The sequence below is a fragment of the Anser brachyrhynchus genome, assembly GCF_964034855.1.
Source record: "Anser brachyrhynchus genome assembly, chromosome: 20".
In the NCBI taxonomy this organism is placed as follows: Eukaryota; Metazoa; Chordata; class Aves; order Anseriformes; family Anatidae; genus Anser; species Anser brachyrhynchus.
Genome location: NC_137713.1, coordinates 9,127,265 through 9,143,275, shown reverse-complemented (window position 1 = coordinate 9,143,275; position 16,011 = coordinate 9,127,265). Strand labels below are relative to the sequence as shown.

Below are 16,011 nucleotides of genomic sequence, written 5' to 3'. Positions count from 1 at the left end.
GTGGGGGAACCTTTCCCAAAGAGGTGCCCAATGGCTGCTTCTGAGGTGGGACACAGACCTGTCTTGTCGTGGACAATGGAGAAGAGGATGCGCTTGGAAGAGTGCACATTCTGGATGAGAGGGCCCCCAGAGACGGCCGATTTCTGTCCTGGACATGAGAGAAGGTGAGAAAGGGCTGATAAGAGCCTGAATGACGCTTTGGGCACCTCAACAAGCTCCTACGTGTCCCCGCCAGTGACAGCGACCCAGGGCTGGGCAGCTGTGCCATGTCCCTCACCCCACCAGCTCTCCTTCATCTGCCCTCCCCTTCACCACCCCGTGGGGTCCTGGACACACCACGTCCCCCCCAGACCCAGACAGGGCACCCAGGGAAGGGCTGGGACGGTGCCACGGGGGCTTCCTCATCTCTGCAAGGGCTGCGTGAGCACCAGGGCCAATTTTGTTACCAATTTGTGCTGTCACAGCCTGGGGTCCAACCTCCAGTCACACCCTGCCGGCCCCACACACCCCACACATTTCAGCAGGCCGCTCTACAGCCCAACCCAGCCCCCCAGAAAAACATCTTTCCCCTTTCAGCTCTGTGGGGCTTCGCACCAGGCCCTCGTCTGCGAGCAAACTCGAGGCTATTACCACAGCAGTCGCTGTACTCCTGTGAGGAAGGCACCTTCAGCTCTCCTGAGGGCCTGGGCAGCAGCGCCTCGCTGGCCGCGGTCACCCCGTGCAGACCGGAGGACACCTCTTGCTTTAGGTCCATGGCAATCTGCGTAGGCAGCGAGACACCGTATAAGAAATTGGTCACAGCTACGGCAGAGGGAGCGTCCTGGCCGGAGGGTTTGGCCATGTGGCCGTTGGCACCAGCGTCCCGGCTGCCCTTGGGCGCGAGGGAGGTACAAGTCAAGTCTACGCTAGGGTTCAGCTCTCTGCTGGGCTCATCCGCCGGCCTGAAGGGAAGAAAAGGAGAAGAAGAGGAAAAAACAGGTTCCTTCGGGTCCATGGCACTGTTGGTGACCTGGGTGCTGAGCACCGCGGCCTACGTGTGCCGGGAGCTGCCATCCTCCTGCCACCAACACCCTGCGCCTGGGAAGGGGCAAACTGCTTAAAGCAAGGGTGGGGGAAAGATGGGGTGTGCAGAGCTCAAAACTGTGGGGACAGAGGCTTCGGAAGTTGCCTACATCATCTGCCATTGTTCAGGGCAGACAAGAGTAGGATTAATTAGCTGGACGAGCAGAGATGTGGAAGGGGACAGGAGAGCCTTCAGATGGGCCATGCCCAGGAGGGGACACCCTGAGGGGTACACTGAGGGCTGCCTGGCTCCTTTTTACTCATTATTTCAAAAATTATGGTAGCCACCTAGCCTTCTACAGCTTCTTTAGGCACCTGCATCATGTTCTTCTTCTTTAAGTAGAGCAGATCAGTCTTATGGTAGTTCAAAATGTTTATAGCTCCGGCAAAGCCGTCTAGCTCCGTGGCCTGGTGCGTTTGAGGAGTAAAACAATTTGTGGGACTGTCACCAAGGAGTAAAACAATTTGTGGGACTGTCACCAATCGACTGTATTGCCCTTCTCAGCACCAAGGACTCATGGCACGCTCACCTGGGACCTCAGGCAGCTCAAGGATGCGTTTCGTAGCAAGGAAGCGCACATGCCTCACATGAGACAGGCAGCCACAGTTACACAAACAGCTCAAATTCTGCGTGTCCTACTTTTAGCTATCTCAGCCTGATTTTCCAGAAGTGCTGAGCCTTCAAAGGAGGTATTTGCAAGTGCTCAGCATTTCTCTGAATTGATCCAAGGTGCTTCAACTCAGGCGAGCTCAGAGGAAACACACCCAAAACCGACAGGCCTCTTGTGACAATACAGTCACAACAGCCAGGGACTTCGCCCCGCTGATGTCCCCAGCCTCCCTCGTCATCTGGCGTAAAAACACTTAGGAAGGAGCCTGCGACATTTACGTTGGAAACCTCTTTGGAGACGAGGAAGCACCTAGCGTACCGCAGCTGAAATTCTGGCGGGGCCCTCCTACAGCGTGGGCACGGCTCCGCTCAGCAGCAGCCCCACCCCACACCAGCGTTACACGGGCCAACACGCCAAGGATTCGCCCCCCTCCAGCACTGCCGGGATCCCTGAAATTACCTTTTTAGCCTGAAGCGGATGCTGTGGCTGTGCTCTAAAATGGCCATCAGGGACTTCACGTCGTACTCCATGGGTTTCTTAAAGCTGATCCCCTCGGGCAAGCCGGCCACCGCCAGCAGTCCCGGCTCTTTCAGGAACCGCTCATAGGGCAAGGGGACCACGCTGCTCTTCCCCACCGCTTCACCTGGGGAAGGGGCAGAGTTACACAGGGCAGGGACCCCCAACCCTCCGGACTGCAGCCAGGTAGGGTTCAAGGAGCAAACACGAGAGCAAAACCGCGACCACGGGCACTGCTGTGAGATCCCGGTGGAGACGCTATTAGGCTAGGTAGGTGAAGGAAGCCGTCTCCTACCTCTGCGCTTAGCATTTAAGGACCTTCAGCACTTTCAAAGCATTAATTAATAAAAATCTCACAAAAGCCAATAAGCAGATGTCTCCTCTCTGGGGCTGCACAGTGAAATCCCTCGCTGGGGTCACCTGGCCCACCCATGGCGTCCCAATGGACCTGTGCCAGCAAGGGATCTGGTCGCCGGCAAGAGGAGAGGTAGCCAAGTGCTGACAAAGGAGGATGACGGGCTCGTGCAGGTTTCTATCTCATGTTTACTGAGCTATTCTGCAATTTTCAGTCTTTTTTCTTATTTTACCTCTTGGAAAAAAAATAGAAAGCACTTTGAGCCCTGCTGCTGTCAGGCAGCCTCATGGCACATGGAAATCTAAGAAGAAACCCCCCAGCAGTTTCCCTTCATTCCTCAACTGGAAGGCAGAGTGAACATCAGTACTTTCAACTGCCCCATTCCCTTCATCAGCCCCCAAATCCCACAGACGCATGGGGCTGGCTTGGTGACACAACCGGTAGCTCTGATAGCTAAAACTCCCCGAAAGGCTGGGAGCAAATGGCATCAAACCCTTCCCGAGCAGTGAATGCTGACCAGAGAGCATCGCTGCTCTGCGGAGATTTTCTAAAATTACAACAGAGGCCGTGTCCCCACAGCTGGGATGCTTGAGGCAGCCTGCATCCCAGACAAGACAGAAAACCAGGCCCCGCTGAAGTGTTTCAGGGGGAAATCGCCAAGCCCCTTGAGCTGCTCTCTCCTGAGCAATTACTCCGGAAACCAACCCAACTAGCTGCAACCAATAAACCTGGTGCTCATAGCACGAAGCAGAAGGAACAGTCGTGCATGAATGTGACCTGTCTGGCAAACCAGCATCCAGATGCACAACATCTGGCTGCGTGGCAAGGTTTCGCTCCTCCATCTCCAGTCCCGTGGGGTCTCCATCCAGGCCACAGCACCGAGCAGAGGAGCAGAGGAGATTGGGGGACATTTAAAGAGTGTTGGGATTTTATACTGGTGATTTTCTTTAAAATCTTTTCTTTTTTCTCTCTTTGAAAAATAAATAAAAAAATAAAAATAAACACAAAAGATCTTACAGAAAGCCTGGAAATCTTGTGGCACTGTCAGCAAGTCCTTATTAAAAGTGATTTCTTCAACATGTTCTTTGAAGCAAAGCATGATAACTAATGATGTGTGACTTGCACAAGCCATCAAGGTTCCTTATAGCCGAGATGGATAATGTTTTAATTAAGCCAATAACAGAAGTTTCGAACCAAACCTTTGAACCACAACACTGCAAGAACACTTTCTGCAGGCTCGGAAGGCACCGGCAGCTTCCCTGCCTCGATGCGCCGGCGTTAGCGGCTTTCCACCTCCCACCATCGCCTCTCTTTGCGACGTGGGGAAACGCTCCCCATGCCCAAGCGGCTCCTTATCAACTCAGAGCTCGACAACTCCCCGAACACATTTTTATGGGGAATGTGTTACTGTCAAAGTGACCTTCACCAAGCCTCGCGCTGCCACGCAGAGGCTCATGGTTTAGCTAAAGAGAGACAATAATCATCATTAATGCCTGTTTAATAGAAGCCGGCGGTAATCAGTCATCCTGTTGGTGTGGAGATTACCCAGCTCTGGAGGGAATATGCGATCTTTTTGACTGAGCATTTTCTAAGATTTTTGTTTCCAATCCCTGTTGATGTGAGGCAACTGAAAGGATAAAAAAAAAAAAAAAGAGTAAGACAGATAACTGCTAATTTCTAACAGTCCTGTCGGTATTAGGAACAGAATCACCCTGGGACACCTACTGTCTTCTGCGCTATTTCTCCCTGGTCAACCAGCAGAGGCTTTTCTCTACACAAGCACAGCCCCATCACAGCCCCAGTGCAAAACCTGACGCAGGGTGTGCCGGGAGCGATGGCCCCATTGCTCGCCTTGCTGGCAAGCTGCATTTCTCCCCCAGATCAACAGATGTTACCCAAGCCACAGCTCCTTCTGCTGAGCGAGCAGCTGCCGAGGGCGAGCATCTGCCCGGCAGATTTCCCTAGACGGAGACTCAAGGTAGGTGTGGGGATGGAAACAGCTCCTGAGGCTGAATTAGCAGCAAAGCCAGAATTACATCTTAGTGCGGTAACGCCGGGGCCGAACCCCTCTACTCAGGGATGTGTCCAACTTGTCAGGGCTCCGCGTTAAACCCACGCACACGTTCACCACGCCTCAACCCTGCACACTGCATCTCCAGCCTCACCCTAACACACTGGCCATCTAGTCTGTCCCTCACCGTGCCAATGCACCCTGGTCAAACTTCTCATATAGCTAGGTATTTACATTATATGAGAATTATTGCCACATTCCCCGGAGGCTTTAAAGGCTGGCTTTCTTGCAGCAGCAGGAAAAGGAAGCCTGCAGCTCAGCGTGGGGCTCTGTCCACGCTGCAACGCCAGCCCCGGCTCATTCTCTTGGCTTTTCTGCATTTCCCTTTCCTCATGACTTGGGCTGAGCCTTTCAAAGGCAGCGAGAGGACCTGATCACCCCCTTTAATGGGAATACCTCATCCAAGTCCTTCCTTTAAGTGGTTTTAGAAAACCTCAGCTTCTGATCCCGACTGTCCTGGCCGGGGGAAGCGATGCTGCCTCCCCTCCCTCTGCAAAGCCCGCAGTGCACACTGGCGGGGCGAGCTTCAAATAAACAGCAGCAAACTCTGCGTGCAGGTAGGAGCAAGCGCTGAAACGTGGAGCTGTACGACAACAAGGAGCCCGATCCTCACTGCTAACACCCAAAACGCTGCGAGCAAACCCCATGGATCCCCAAGCGGGGACGTCCTGAGCGCGGAGCGCGCACTGCCGCAGCTCCAGCATCCACAGCTTGGGCCCAGAGGGAGCTCTGCAACCCACTGGGCTACGTAGCAGCAGCCATATGGTCATCTACATTTTAATTGCAGAAGCTTTATTGCTGGGGATGATGCATGCGCTGGAATGGCACCAGCTCGTCTCACGGAGCTGAGGCTGTGGGGCCGCCTGCGAGAAAAGTCATCTTTTTCCTTTTAAGCAGGCCTGCCATGGAAAGGGGAGAGCGAGGCGCTGCGGAGCCCCGACACGCGCTGGTGAGGAGATGCTGTAAGGCAGCGTTCGGGATGAAGGTGCACGTGAGAACCCCATTTAGCCCTCGGCAGAGCCTTCAGCTGGCCTGATGGAGGGTCCCTCCCCCAAGAGGAGGGATTTTTTTTGTGGCACACGGTGTTACACGTTTGGGGCCCAGCCCCTTTCACTGCCAGCCTGCAAAGGGACGAGGCAGTGGCTGGACCTGCTCTCAGCACAGCGCAGACCCTGCACATCAGCAGGTGCCACCGTGCTGGAGGCCACCGGTCCCAAAGCCGCGGGCAGGGGCACATTCGCCGAGGCGGGCTGGAGCTGGCAGCGCAGCGAGCCCCGGGGCCATCCAAATCCCCAAATGGAATCGTGAAGGTTCTTACTATAAAGCACATCAAACACTTCCTCTACCATCTTCCTGAGGAGGTACACGTCTGATCCCTGGTCCGGGGAGACCCTGAGCACGCTTCGCCCGCACTCCTTTGCCTTCTTCTGCGCCTCTGCGTCCTGCTCCCTCCGCTGCTGGACTCCTGCGGGCGGAGAGAAGAAAAGGGGAGATGCTGCGGCGGGAAAAGGTTCAAGGGGCAACACCACCAGCAGCCTCAAAGCACCTGGCAGCGACCGCATGAAACGACGAAACCAATTGGCTGAGCACCGCCCGCTTCAGCACACATCCCTGCCCACCCAACGCACGAAGTCCCGGAGTCCCGGAGCCCCACAGGCACTGGACCCCCTGCCAGACCCCGGTGTCAGCAAAATCCTTTAAGCAGCAGGGGTGCCCACGACAGCCCCAGACATGCAGGGAAAGGTGCAGGCATGGGCAGCGGTGCCATCGTGTGCCCCAGCACCCCCATTTTACACACCCAGCCGCGCCGACGCTGTTGTGATTAATTGGCCAGTGTGTTTCTTTTCTCTGGTTTCAATCTGCTTAGCCTTCAATCTCTCTGAAAAAAGAAAATCCGCCTTTCTCAGAGGCTTTTTTACCCTTCAGCATCACGTACCTCAGTAATACTAGCTATTTCCTGCTAATTTCCCCCATTAAACCTCAAATAAAGCATATCTTCGGCAACGACTTCCTTGCGTCTCTAAATGCACAGAAAATTAAACACTGCAAGTGCATTATTGCCATTCTAGCTAAACCGATTCACCAGGGATTTTCAGTGGCAAAGGACTAATTCCTTCATCATCCTCGACAGGCTCTCGCCAGCGATTAGCCCTGGCTGCCGCGTGGGTGCTCGAGGAGAAGCTCGCCCACCCCTCCTGGCACACGGGGACACAGAAATAGGACGGTCACGTCTGCCTGGACATCGGCACCGAGGGCAGGTGACTGCCCTGTGCCCAGCTCTGGGAGCTGGCTCGTGTCCTGCTTCTCCTGATACCCGGCACAAATGACTTAGAATAAATAATAATAATTAAAACAAATCACTGTAAGCATTACTCCGCCACTGTTGGGTGGCTTTAGGGAGTGTCCCCGTGTCACCCCCATGCTGTCCCTCCCCGTTCCTTCTCTCACACTGCACCTTGCTTCCCTGCTGCAAAGTGTCTCGACCGCCCATCATTGACTTCAGTGGAGACCTCCACCTGCTGCCCTGACCCTTTTTAAATTCCCCCCCCATTTATTTATTTATTTATTTATTATTTTTAAGAAGCCAGAGGGATGGGGCACGGAGACGCTGCTGGGGAGGAGACCCTGGGTAACTTACAAACATGGTGAAATCCACCCAAATTCACACCTTCCAAGACTCTCCCTCCTGTCGAGGCGCAAACACCCCTCCATTAGCATCAATCTTTATAATTGTCAAGTCCCCCTGCGCGTCAGGAAAGGCTGAGCCAGAGTCCCAGATAAACGAGAGCGTTCGAGAGAGGTCTGTGTGCCCGGAGGAGCACAGCTCGGCAGATAAGAGGCTTCTTACATCTCCCGGTGATGTCTGGTTTAGATTATTTCAGATCCTTTCTAAGGGGGCAGCTAGACTATAAATCAGAGGCATTTCCAGGGATGCTTTACGATGCATGCCAGTTGTAAGAGCTTTATGTAGTGGAGCTGAGCCTCGGCCATTTATAATTCAAGACAGAGTTATCGCATTTCACCCTGTCTCGAGTATCAGCCGCTTTGTCAGAACCCCACCATCAGGATTTCATGGTTTGTACCAGATGTTACAATTCCATTTTCACAAAGGTGTAAATTAAACGGAAGGCGAGGGGAACTCCGACCCGATGCTGAGCGCCCGGGTACCTTTAGGCTCGCCCCAGGACAGGCGGAGGTCACCGAGCAGAACATTTGTGGCTGTTTCCAAAAGTGAGATTTGCAGACAGTCATCAGCTAACGAGAGCTGTGGGGTGACACAGTTTGTCTTTAACTTAAAGGTTTTGCTCCCTTGCACTGCCCACTAAGTTCCTCTCCTGCCTTCTGCCTGCGGTGGGGAGCCAGAACCCCCAGAAACTTCCCTGAAATGCCTCTGTTCAAAAAAAAAATTGCACACAGAATGAAATGCACCAAGATGGAGAATAACTGCAGGCGGCTTTGCTGGCTCCAAACAGAGGGGGAGAAATGTCAGCCTCCCGTCCGCAGCAGGACGGAGGAGCAGGGCCGGGAGAACCGAGGCGCTCGGGGAAGCTGTCCTGCAAATCCGACCGCTCCGGGCGAGCAGTGCCGCTTCGCCCGGCACATGTGCAACGGATCATCCAAGCAGACAGTGACCCTGGCAGCTTTACAGCACTCATGTTTTCACTAGGATGAACCGTTCTTGAGCAATTTCTCTAACGGATTAAGCACGAATATGGTTTCCATCAACACCAGGCCATGTGTGCACGCAGACGCAGGCTGTTCGCCCCCACCGACGTCCCACCGCGCGTGGTGGCCGCGCTTGCTGCGGGCACTGGGCACCGGCGGATCGGCTCTGGGCCACCTCTCCCCAGCTTGGGGTTCACCAGCGCCACCAAAACCACCTCTCTTCCCACCAGTGGGGGTAAGCTCCAGCTGGCCTGATAGGGATGCTGCCAAACCTCAGGTCCTCCCGCCTTCCCCTAGCCTCTCGGTTTGTTTTTGTAGGGCCTACATATAGGACAGCATGTGCACATCTGGGCGAAGTGGGTGGTGGCACCTGGGACGCTCAAGGTGTCCTTCCATTTCTGTTGGCCCCCCAAAAGTAAACATCCCCACAAACAGCACTCCCAGTCCCCCAAATCTGTTCCTGTCTTTCCAAAAGCAGAAGAAAACCCTTGGCTCCTGGCTGTTCCCTGGAAGAATCCATTTCTGCTAATTCCACAAGACGGCCGTGCCCCAGACCTCACTGACCAAAGGATGCGTTGGAAAGGAGTCAGAGCATGAGGTGCCATCCCTGAAAAAGGCTCCCATCCACCCCATTCCCCGAGCCTCAGCCTCTTTGTGCAATTTTGGGGTCCTGAGCTAACGGAGCACCAAGCTCCTGCAACCGGTGCGTCCTCGAACACACAATTAAGGAACCCGAGCGCATCGCCCGCACACGCAGCTCAGCGTGCCCCGCCACGTTCCCCCTTCCCACCCGGGATACTCACGGCAGAACTTCTGGAAGTCGGCCTGCAGCTCCTTCCTGGCGCTGAGGAAGACTCTGCCCTTCTCGGTGCCCACCACGAAGGCGCTCTCGTCGTGCACGGCGATGCAGGCCACCTCGGCGTTCAGCTTGGAGAGCGCGGAGCACTGCGGAGACGCGGCCGGGTCAGAGCTGGAGCGGTGCCTCGCGTCAGCTACTCGCATCCATCATCAATGATATTCTTGTTTTGGTCCAAATATGATGGTTTTTATGGCACCCCCTACACTATAAACACTTTGGCAACTTTACGGCTCCATAAAGGTACGTGGCTTAGATATGCAAAAAGCAGCTGGTTTGGTTTGAAAGCATTTCGCTTCTACTTTTCCTCCCCTAAAAGTAACCACTTCATAGTATTTCTTTAGAAGAAAACATCCCTGGTAAAAAAGCAAACCCAACAACTTGTATTTTTCCACCAACCCTAACGTAATAAGGAGCACGGGAATCTTATTTCGGCTACAGAACACTAATATGGTCAAAGTCTGGATTAGCCGAGTGATTCTTCTTGTACAGTTATGCAAAACATTAAAGAGATGGAAAAGAACTTCCTCCATTAATCCATTTTATGTAACGTGTGTTTCCTGCTGTACATAACACACGTGTATATGCATTTTTATTTTTATTTTTCATTATGATTGTTATGCAGCGCCCGCAGCCTGAGTCCCTTCCCCAAAGCCACAGCACCAACGCCATGAGGACGCCAGCCACGGCTCGGAATTTAAATGGGGATTTTCCCACTTCCATCCTTAAGCGGTGACAAGAAGCGAGTGCAGGTGACCCAAAGCATGACCCAGTGAGCTGGAGGATGCTGCGAGTCGAGGGCAGGCAGGGATGGAGCCGGAAAGCAGCTACCCATGGACCAAACTCCACCACAGCCACCACCTTCTCCCAGTCCCCCCACGTTTTCACAGCGATTTTGACTCACTTGGGCTTAAAGCAGACTCTATCTGCCATTTTACCTCCTGCTCAGCTTCTTCAGGAAGGGAGTATTTAATCACATCACCAAAATATACGGGTTTTAGAAGCCTCCTCTCAAGAACCCAACATAACTTGAAGTATTTTGCTCAGAAAAGCTCAACGTGCAAAAAGGAACTATGCAACCTACAGCGGGAGGTGAGGCTCGGAGGCTGTGGAACGTGCGTTCATCAGGCACCCAACTACGACACCACGATTTGCTGTACGGGATGGCACGCACGGGTGTCATCAAAGCCACGTGGGGCGCGTCAGCTCCGGGGAACCTGCTCTTTAACGTGGTGATGGTGCTCAAAAAGAAGGAAATTGCTGTCGGGGGGAAAAATGCCTACCTGCACAGAGCTGCAGATGCACTCGAGGTGAATACCTTGACTGCTGGGCTTTAAAGGGGAGGGCTACTTAGCACACTGCTTTTTATTAGGTATTTGTTGCCACACATGCACTTTCCCTTCCTGATCACACTCGCAGTTAAAAATAAGATTAGCTCTGGTCCACGAGAATTAATCCCAACAGTTATCTTGTTTATGTAAGCACGCCTGACTTATGCAAGGCTTCCACCGGGAATTCTACGTCAAAAGATATGAAAGTTATTTTCTTTGTTCTCCCAGATAAAAGCCATTGTTCTCCTGTTGTGTAAAAGCTCACGGTAACATCGGTAAAACAGCAAGAAAGAAAAAACAACAATCCAGCCCCTACATTCAGCTGACACCGACATAAATATTAATGGGGAAACAGGGCGCAGCTGGGATGAGCTGGGGCTGATCCCCGTCCGCAGGGCTGTTGGGACGGGGCGCGTGCTGCATTTTGCAGCTCCGCGGGCTTTACCACGGCGGAGGGGAACGTGACGGGCTCGGTGATGGAGGTTTTTCCCTCCTCCTCCTCTCCTGAAAGCCCCGGGGCTGTCAGCCCTGCTCGGGCTGCAGCAGTGCCTTCAGTAGGTGGAAATGGCAAACGTGGGAGGGAGGGGATGGGGACGCCACGCACCGGTGCCCACGGCCTCTTACCATGGAGTCTAAGGCAGACACTAAACTGGTGATGATTTCATCTTTCTGGGGGAAAACCATGTTCCACTGCTCAGGCCTGGAGCTGCTGAGGGTCACGTCTAGAGGCTTCCCTGCCAGTGCCATATTCACCTGAAAACAGGAAAAAAAAAAAAGGCATTGTGTTACTGACAGGAGTGCTGATGGTGCGTGCCCCTCACGGCAAAAAAAATGATGAAAGTCGCCAAAAAAAAACCAAAAAAACAAAAATGGGTTTTGAGCAAGCACTCGGCTTGCTGTCAGTGCTGCTGCTCCTCCTGGGTCCCTCCTGCCCCACAGACACGCACAGGGATGTGGCACCACCACGATGCCAGGGGAAACTGAGGCACGGCACGGGGCTGGGGCAGCCCACGCCCCCGGCCCCATCTCCCCAGTGGAGCCACCCCGCACGCGGGTGGGTAGAAGCAAGAGGAGAAGCAGAAAATCAAAGGCATGCGGAAGACACCCACGTGCGAATCAGCTCATCCCTGCCAGGAGCAGGAAAAGCAGATAACCGCGCACGCTGCCAAGCCGTAACCGAACCCCGGCGCCAGCGCCACGCGCCCCGGCAGCACCGGGACCGGCTGGTCCAGCGGGGCCACCTCCAGCCCTGGGACACGTCCCGGGGCAGATGTCACCACCACGAGGGACACCCTGACCAAAGGGGGTCGTGGCTGTACCAAATGGGAGGATGCCGAGCGGACAGGGAGCGGGTGACACACACGTCCCCATGAGGACACCGTGCCAGCCACCCCACGCTCCCCATAGCCAGGGGCTCTCCCTACGCCGAGGGGGCAGTCTGGCACCCAAAGGTGTCCTCAGGATGCACCAAAGCCACGGGGTGCTCTGCCTTCACCTCGGTCATCACCAACAAGCTCGGTTTGGGGAGAAAGCAAAAGCCTCGTTAGTTTTTTTTCTTTTTTCCTTTTTTTTTTTTTGGTCTCAAAGTGGTTTAAGGCAATGGGGTGTCACCCAAACAGCCGCTCAGGAAAGGGTTTGGGTTCCTGGGGGTCGAAGCCAGTGGGAGCAGGGACCCTGCAGCCAAAAAGGAGCTGAGCCCCAGGAGCTCCATCCCTCGTTGTACAACGGGGAAAAAAGAGGGAAAATTGACCTGGCTCGAGCCACGCCACAGCATCCAGCCACTCGGGATGAGGTGGCAGAGATAAGCACAGGGAACATCCCACCCCACAGTACCAATGCCTGGTGTCCCTACACAGCTCTGAGCTGGACCCAGCCCCACGTGCAGTGACAGCGCCAGGTCTCCACGCACGGGTCCACCCACGGGACACGGCCCAGGGCGATGCCGACGCTGCAGGGGAAACTGAGGCAGGGGCTCGCCCCGCACCAAGCTCTCTGCTCCCACACCACGTACAGCATCGCGCCCACAGCACCCAAAAATGAGGGGAAGGGGAGAGCAGAGCACTACACGGCACTGCCCGGCTTGAAAGCTGCAAATAAAGGATGGCAAAAGGAGAGGAGAACACCGGCGAGCCATTCAAACCAGACCGTGAATCATGTGCTTGAAGCTGCGAGCAGATAAAAGGGGCCGGGGAATTTCTAATGAGGCGAGATTAGAAGGAGCCGGGCAGGGCGAGCCGAGGAATATGAATGAAGCTGCCTGCGCGTAACTCGATTTGCTGCGCAGACAAAAACCGCAGCCGCCCGGCAGCACCGCGCGCGGTGCCGCTGCCTCCTGGGCCGAGATTAAACCGTGCTTAAAACCAGGGCTGAAAGTCAAAGGGAGAACCGAATCGGTTCCCCGCCCTGCTCTGATTCACGCCTGCATCCGACCTGCAGGAATTAGCTGCAGGCAAATCTGTGCCAGATAAACCGGGGGGAGAAAAGTGGGGTTTGGCCCCCTTGTCTCCATGGGGGCATCTCTGCCGGTGCCCGGGAGGGACGAGCGCACTCAGCAGGGCACCAAACAGGCTAACGAGGGCAGGGACAACTCCTCGTTAGGGAAATGCTAACGACCAAACTGCAGAAATTGCATCCCAGACCCGCCCTGGGTCGGCTGCTCGTGCAGGGACAGCGGCAGGGGACAGCGGGGCCGCGCGGGCGCTTTTGGCCGGCGGAGCGATGAGTGCCAGTGCTTCCGCTGCACCACGCCAACACTGACCCAGAAAAATCCTCTTAAAAGCAGCTGACATTTCCTAACAGCGCTGCCTGCCCGAGCGGAGCTGACGGCGGAGTTTTGTCCCTGGGGACGATGCTGGGGAGGGGACCCAAAAGGCTCGCCGAAAACACGGCGGGGGGCCGAAAAGCGCACCGTCCTGCAGGCTGGGGGACGAAGGGCCGTGCCACCTGCAGGCTTCAGGCAGCCCTCGAGCGGCTCGGTGCCACAAAGCCACCGTGAGCTGGGACATCCGTGCGGGCAGGGATGCCACCGATGTCCCAGCCAGGACACCGGGCTCGGACCGCGCATCGCCTGGAGGCGCCGCCGGGAAGGGAAGCGGCCCGGGGACGCAGCACCGCTCGCTGCTTGACCCTCCTGGGAGTGCCGGTGGACAACAGCCTTATTTTGATCACATCGCCTGAGCAACGAGCGCCCTAATTATTATTAAATACTGCTGCTATTAGAGATAGGTCGTTGCAGCTGGTGGTGCAGAGGAGGAGGCTGGTGGCGGCCCCGCGTCGAGCACGAGCTGCAGCACCCTCGTCCCTCTGCCTCCCCCCAAGGGGAAGCACAAACGTGGCCCAACTGATGCGTCTGGGTCTTCATCTCGGGGGGGAGGAATATTCCTGTAAATCTTTTAATCATTTACGGTCACGAACAGCAGCGACAGCGGATTTAGAAGGGGAGAAGGGGAATAAAAGGGAGGGGAAAAAAAAAGACTTCATGGCAAGCGAGAGGCTTATTCAAATCAAATTAAGATGTACAGCTTGAAGTTGTTTGTCTAATCAGAGGGAAACTAAGCTTTAGGGAAACTGGGGTAAACCATTCTTACACCAGTTAGGGCTGGCTGCGGGTGGGACGGGGGCACGGCGAAATCCCCAAGCGAGGGGTCCGGGCGCCGAGGGCGCGAGGACGAGTCCCAGCTGCCACCAGGAGCTGTTCCTGCAGGTGCTGCTGCGTCCCCACCACCAGCCAGCCCCATCCCGCCCCCTCTGCCTGCTCCTGGGGACAGGGACAGACCTGGTCCCCAAAATCCCCACGCCAAGCCAGGGCATCGCCTCCCCGCCCGCCTCGCAGCATCCCTCCCGAAAATAAACATCCGCCCGCCCGGCGCGCTGCGTCACCATTTCCAAAGCGCCCCGAGCAAACAAAACAGCAAAATAAGGCAAACAAAGCAGGAGCAGCCCCCCCGAAAGGAAATTTCCAAGCACAAAACGGCGTTGTTGTAACTTTCAAATTATAAACAGGTTCAGTTAGGACCAAGCAAAGGGAACGGATGCACGGCGGCATCAAAAGCCAAGTCCCGCAGGCAGAAGGAAGAAAAAAAGGCAATAACCTCTTTTTTGGGCATTATCCCCGGCTCAGCCCCGTGCCGAGCAGGGGACCTGTGGTGCTGCGGGACGGGAACAGCCGCGTGCCCAGGACCGAGGACTTTCTGCATCGCCTTCTCGTCCTGTTCCCTACCAATACCAGCTTTAAACAAATCGAGTGATTTATTTATTTTTTTCCTGCAGGTCTATAAAAATGTAGCCCTGGCCATTTTTACTGCATGAAGCGTATATATATATATATATATCGAAACACACTGAATGTAAATATTCAAAGAAATATATCAGGGTGGGTCTTGAGATGGGCTCATGGGGCATTCACCCCTCCGGGGGAGAGGAGGGACGGCCTGGGGCAGGCGTTGGAGCACTGCTGGGGGAAATTCGCCTGCACGTAACCAAAAGGACTTCTGAAAATGGTGCTGGGGCTCCTGAGTCACTCGGGAGGTTTCACCCGAAACGCTGGTGGCCGGGGGGACGTGGCGCCCATGAGCCATGTCCGTGTGTGTAACGATGAGCTGGCAGGGATCTGGGGTGTAATTGCCTTCTGCTCTGGGCAGGCGCATTTAAGGGGATTTTTAGAAATTACACCAGCCCTGGAGGACATTTAAGTAATTAGCCCCAGCTATCATTATACGCGTTTTAAAATTCATCACGAGCTGTCCCGATAGGAGCTGCAGGGACAATTAATGGCACTGCCTGGGCACAGCCCCCCGGGGACAGCACCCGCCCTCCCGGCGCAGGGACCGTCCCCGCGGCCCCGGCTCCGACGCGCCCCCGACGTCCCCACGGGCTTGGGGCAGGAGCCGCAGCCAGGGCAGCACCTGGCTGCGGGGGGGGGGGGGAACGCCGACCGACGGCACTGATCTACCCCGACACATTTTGGGGACTTTGGGGTCTTTTGGCGGTGATGAGAACCTTGGCTTGACTTGCGCTGCCTTGAATTGCAACGAGGGGTTTTGCCGAGTGCTGGAACAAGCAGCGGCAGCAGCAGCAGTGCCGGTCGATGCAACCAGAGCTGTCCCGGGTGCGGGAGCACCGCGGCACGGCCCCGCTCTTTGTTACCACGATGGGGACGTCTGCTCGGCACGGGCAGCTTGCTCGCACGCCGGCAAGCGACCGCTTCGCACCGTGAAGGGGCTCACGAAAGGCTCCAGCTGCACGGCCTGCCGGCAGAGAAGTAACTGCTCCGCATGCCCTGGCGATCCCGTAACCCGCTAAAATGTAATCCCCTACTCCTAATTCTGCACAGCCCGCCCCGCCGGCGGTTGGTGAGCCGCGTGGTCGGCACCGATGCCAGCTCCAGCAAATAACCACGATACCTGCCGGTCACAAAACAGCCATCCACGTTCTCAAATGTCTAAACACTCCCAAAAGCCCTCAGACCTCTAATCTCACCCCCAGGCTGCTGCGCAGCCCTCCTGAGGGCATGGGGGCTTTGATTTTTGGGGTACCCACGTAGC

At 55.5% G+C, this 16,011-nt stretch overlaps 1 protein-coding gene across 8 annotated transcripts in view; it reads right to left on the bottom strand.

Moving 5' to 3' along the window:
* Nucleotides 1–16,011, bottom strand: part of GTF2IRD1 (GTF2I repeat domain containing 1) — a 58,429-nt gene that overhangs the window by 28,865 nt on the left and 13,553 nt on the right. For all 8 annotated transcript variants that reach the window (XM_080562934.1, XM_080562936.1, XM_080562935.1 and 5 more), the window contains exons 2-7: nt 11,093–11,221; nt 9,085–9,226; nt 5,934–6,080; nt 2,133–2,316; nt 631–941; nt 59–148 (exon numbers count right to left, since the gene is read on the bottom strand). In XM_080562934.1, the coding sequence (XP_080419060.1) occupies nt 59–148; nt 631–941; nt 2,133–2,316; nt 5,934–6,080; nt 9,085–9,226; nt 11,093–11,221 (1,003 nt within the window). The remainder of the gene's footprint in view (nt 1–58; nt 149–630; nt 942–2,132; nt 2,317–5,933; nt 6,081–9,084; nt 9,227–11,092; nt 11,222–16,011) is intronic.